The sequence below is a fragment of the Anolis carolinensis genome, unplaced genomic scaffold (assembly GCF_035594765.1).
Source record: "Anolis carolinensis isolate JA03-04 unplaced genomic scaffold, rAnoCar3.1.pri scaffold_9, whole genome shotgun sequence".
NCBI lineage: Eukaryota > Metazoa > Chordata > Lepidosauria > Squamata > Dactyloidae > Anolis > Anolis carolinensis.
In genome coordinates, this window is record NW_026943820.1 from 18,891,706 (window position 1) to 18,897,019 (window position 5,314).

Sequence of the window (5,314 nt, forward strand, 5' to 3'; positions counted from 1 at the left end):
GTTCCGAGATTAAAGGCAGCGGGTACCTATCCCGAATGGTGTATTTGTTTAGGATCCGATAGTCACAGACCAGCCTAAGTTCCCCAGTCTTTTTGGCTACAAAGAATACCGGTGCCGCAGTTGGAGAACTAGATGGGCGAATAAACCCCTTGGCTAAATTTTCATCTAGAAACTCCCGCAAAGCTTGCCTTTCCGGTACAGTCAAGGCATACAGCCTCCCTGCTGGCAGTTTCGCACCTTCTGCCAACTTGATGGCGCAATCATATGGCCTGTGCGGTGGTAATTTGTCCGCTTCTCTTTTACAAAATACATCAGAGAACTCCCCATACTCAGCAGGCACTCCCTCCATATCAGAATGAGTAACATTTAGAGTGCAACAATCCTGCCTCTTTAAGATCACTTTACGTGTTGCCCAATCTACTTGTGGGTTTACTACAGCTAGCCAATCCATCCCCAGGATCACATCATATCTAGGCAAGCTCGTAATATCCCACACAAACGTTCCCGTTACTCCCTGCACCTCCCACGTTACTGCTGAGGTTTCATGGTTAACCACCCCAGTCTCCAGCAGTCTCCCATCTGCTCCTTCCACCCACACGTCGCATGCCTTGCGCACTCTAGGAATGCCATGCTTCTTAGCAAACTCAATATCTACATAGGAGACCGTAGCCCCTGAGTCCAGCAGTGCCAAAGTAGAAACAAGTTCCCTTCCCCCAACAGATAATGTAATGGGTACGAAAACATGCTTCCTCCCCTCAGTTGACTGCTTGAGGAGCCCTAGTGCGTTGGACTCACGTCGCACTAGGGCTGGCCTTTTCCCGAAAGCTGGGAAGGTTTCACATTACAATTTTTGGCAAAATGCCCAGCATTCCCACAGTACAAACACAAGCCCAGCTGCCTCCTACGGCTCTTTTCCTCTGTAGACAGCTTTTTAAAGACCCCAAGCTCCATGGGCTCTTCCCCCATCACCACAGGTGCCCTGGTTACATGCATGGGTGGCGCACACATTGCTTTTGAGTGTTTACGAGCCTCGAACCTTGCGTCTAAACGCAGCACCTTAGCTACTAAGGCGTCCCAGCTTTCAGCCGGCTCCAAGCGTGCTAATTCATCCTGGAGCATATCACTTAACCCGGCAGTAAATAAAAGCATGAATGCATTTTCCCCCCAATCCAGCTGGTGGCGATACAGGTTAAACTTATTTAAGTAATCCAAAACAGTCCCCTTTCCCTGTTTCAACCGATACAGAGCCCATCCAGCGTTCTCCGTGCGGAGAGGATCCCCAAAAGTATCAGTTAACAACTTTTTGAAATTATTCAAATTGTCCTTGACTGGGTCATTTCCCAAAATTAAATTAGTGGCCCATTGTCCTGCGGGACCGGTCAACAAACTCAAAATAAAGGCCACCTTGCTAGTGTCTGTAGGAAAAGCATGAGCACTGAGCTGAGAAAAATAAAGCTCCACTTGTGCCAAAAAGGTTGGCAACTTGCACCTGGTTCCGTCAAAGCGTTCAGGAGTCAAAACATGTCCTTTCACAGCCTGAGCTGTTTGGATAACGGTAAAAGCCGTTTGCAATTGGTCTACTTTGGCCCTTAACTCATCCATCGTCTTCCTGACGGGTTTATTGCTGCAATAAACTTTTTATGGGCGTTGGGCAATCTGTCAAGGACAGAACGCCACAAGATTCAAAGTAACAGAGTTTATTAGATTACAGAACTCAAAAATGCCCGTAAAACACAAGGGCCAGGCAGTTTTTGCCTTTAGGAGCAAAAAGGGGCAAAAGTAAATGTTCAAAAGATAAACCGGATTAAACCGGAGTTTAATCCGGGTAAAAAACAAACTGCTTGCTTCAGCCTGGGTATAAACGAAACGAAAGCCAAGGAACAAAAGATACAAAGAATGCAACTAATTGGCAGCAGATTCCTCTCTGCTGCCAACACTGTGCTTAGAGTAACTTGCGTCGCTCCCCCACACACACAGCAGACAGGATCTCCAACACGAGTAAATCAGCCAAGGATTGTAGCAGTTGAGTAGACCAGTTCCGTTCCGTAGATCAAAGCCAGAAGCAGACGTTTGTAGTTTTTCCAAGTCCAAGAAGGGGGGAAGACAAGCCGTGGTCAGTTCAGTCCGAGTTCTCAAAGCAGGAGATGGCGTCCGTCAAGAAGACGACGGAAGGTCAAGCTAATAAGAGTAAGCACAGGTTTGCACAAACAAATGCCCACACAATCCCTCCCGCCGTCTGACCCTGGATTCCAATCAACTTACGTCACAGCACAGGAAAGCACACAAGTCTTCAGGGAAGCGTCCCACACACACACGGATCCCAAGCGTTTGCCCAGATTACCTTGCCCAACGCAATTTGCAATTGCTCTCAAGCCCCATTTTATGCCAGTTACAAATCTTCATCACTGTCAGCTGTCCTCCTTAACCCGGGCGTTTCCTCATCACTTTCCTCGTCAGAGCTGGAACACCTCTGACTACGCCCAACAGCATCTCCAGCTGTGGATCCCGTCCCATCCCTCCAGCTAAACCATGGGTCTAATCCTGAAGGTCCCCATTCATCTTCTGTCCCATCATGGCCAGTGGCACCCACTTCCTCCCTTACCCGAGTCCAATCCATCTCATCCTCCTCTGAGCTAACCAGCCCCTCCTCCATTCTCTCCGTAAACCCTTCGAAAGACTCCTCGTCAGATGGTGCTGCAAATATGTCTCGCAGTCTTTTTCTCTCTCGCTCCTCGAGAGTATCTGACTCTCGAGGAGTCTTACGCCCACGTCTGTCAGTAACAGAGCCATGAGGCTCAATCATAACACAAGCTCTACATATATTATCCAACAAGCTCACATCCTATTTTGGCTATTTGTGGAGGCTCAAGGCAGAAATAAAATCAGTCAGACCCTTTTGTCTCCCAGTGAAATCAGCCTAGGTTACTTTGGGTTCTTGTTTAGGATTTAGTATAGGAAAAAGCATATGTGTTAGTTCTGTATTTGTCGCCTAGAAGAGTATTAATAATTTAGGTACTTTTTTGCATGCAGTTCCTGTGACAGACATGAAAGCGCTACTCATTGGCCGGGAATGTCCACACACGAAGGAGAAGAGCTCCGGGAAGCAGAACAAGGTCAGGCTCTGTTCTCTCCAGCCCAGCCCTATCCAAACGGTCATCTCGCCAATGCCTCAAACTCCCATTTCCTGGCAATTGCAGTTAAAAGTGTCAAAATGTATTAATTCTATATAGTTGCACCCCCCCCCCCCAATCCAGCCTGATATAGCAACTACTGCACTGCACTATTTGGCAATAAATAGCCATCATGGCTAGTACAGAGTGGTAACTTTATCCTCCATAAGTTGGTCTCATATCCTGTTGAAGTCAGCAGCCGCCACTACATCTTGTGCCTGTCGATGCCGTTCGCTAATGTACAAATACTATCCTTTCCCACATCTTTTTTTCTTCCCAACCCTCCAGGATCTCCTGGACCTTGCCTTTTCCATAAGCTATGATGTTGGGGAGTATCTGAATTTCATTGCTCCCACACGGTATGAGGTGAGTAGCTGCCTTGGAACTTTTCTTTCTGGAGAGCATAAAGCAGGGGTCCCCAAACTAAGGCCCGGGGGCTGGATGCGGCCCATCGAAGCTATTTATCTGGCCCCCACAGCACCAGGGCAGAAGGAGGTCGGGCTAAATGACCCAAGGGGTTTCTTCTTCTCTTACAACCATTATTATTATTATTATTATTATTATTATTATTATTATTATTATTATTATTATTATTATTAGCATTGAGGCTGGGTTGCCATCTGTCAGGGGTGCTTTACATGTGCTTTTGGTGCACAAAGGCAGAAGGGGGTTGGACTAAATGGCCCAAGGGATCTCTTCCAAACCTCTTTATTATTATTATTATTAACATTGAGGCTGGGTGGCCATCTGTCAGGGATGCTTTGCTTGTGCTTTTGGGGCACAGAGGCAGAAGAGGGTTGGACCCAATGGCCCAAGGGATCTCTTCCAACCCTCTTTATTATTATTATTTTATTATGACACAGCAAACAAAATAGATATGCTGGATTTCGTATCACAAAATTACAAGTCGAACACTTCCCAAGTGTCTAGGACTGTGTGATGTATTTTCGGATGATGCGTGCAGATCCCAGTAGGGTGGCCTTTTGCAGTTGGCAGATCGTAATTTTGTCAATGTCTATTGTTTCCAAATGCCGGCTGAGATCTTTTGGCACGGCACCCAATGTGCCCATCACCACCGGGACCACCTGCACTGGTTTCTGCCAGAGTCTCGAAGTTCAATCTTGAGGTCCTGATAGCGGCTGAGTTTTTCCTGTTGTTTTTCGTCAATGCGACTGTCACCTGGGATGGCGACATGAATGATCCAAACCGTTTTCTTTTCCACAACTGTGATGTCTGGTGTGTTGTGTTCCAGAACTTTGTCAGTCTGGATTCGGAAGTTCCACAGTATCTTTGTGTGCTCATTTTCCAATACTTTTGCAGGTTTTGATCCCACCAGTTCTTTGCTGCTGGGAGGTGGTACTTATTATTATTATTATTATTATTATTATTATTATTATTATTATTATTATTAACATTGAGGCTGGGTGGCCATCTGTCAAGGGTGCTTTGCTTGTGCTTTCAGTGCACAAAAGCAAAAGGGGACTGGACTCAATGGCCCAAAGGGTCTCTTCCAACCCTCTTTTTTATTATTGTTGTTGTTGTTTTTGTTGTTGTTATTATTATTATTATTATTATTATTATTGCTCGGTGGCCAACTATAGTCCGGCCCTCCAACGGTCCGAAGGATTGTGAACTGGCCCCCTGTTATAAAGTGTGGGGACCCCTGGCATAAAGGGCTTTTTTAACTGAAAAAAAAATATGGCCATGCTTTGTAACATTAAAGTTGAAACAGACAGGAGGTAAGAGCAGTGGCTAGCCCTGGCATGGACAAACCTTGGCCCTCCAGGTGTTTTGGACTTCATCTTCCACAATGCCCAACAGCCTCAAGCCTTTTCCTTTTTCCCCTCAGCTGCTTAATCTGTTCTAGAATTCCACTTAATCCTGATGTAAACGTGAACTGCAACTATACAATGAATATAGTGGAAAAACTGGACTCTCAATGCTTAAGTTCACACCAGGGTTTATGAGAAACCTCCAGTACATTCTGCTACTAGCATTGTAATAAATAAATTTTCCAAAACTTTTTTTTAATTGCAAAGTCTCTCTGTGATAACTGTATCATCCTCTCTCCGATTCGTATTACGTGTTCTTGTGTTTGTGGGAGTTATTGACAAGATCATATTCATTTTCTTCTTGTTCTTCAG

General features: G+C 45.6%; 1 protein-coding gene across 2 annotated transcripts in view; it reads left to right on the plus strand.

Annotated features, from left to right (window-relative positions):
* The window catches only part of elmo3 (engulfment and cell motility 3), a 49,017-nt gene that overhangs the window by 41,467 nt on the left and 2,236 nt on the right, over nt 1-5,314 (plus strand). For both annotated transcript variants that reach the window (XM_016996214.2, XM_016996215.2), the window contains 2 exons: nt 3,031-3,113; nt 3,459-3,536. In XM_016996214.2, the coding sequence (XP_016851703.2) occupies nt 3,031-3,113; nt 3,459-3,536 (161 nt within the window). The remainder of the gene's footprint in view (nt 1-3,030; nt 3,114-3,458; nt 3,537-5,314) is intronic.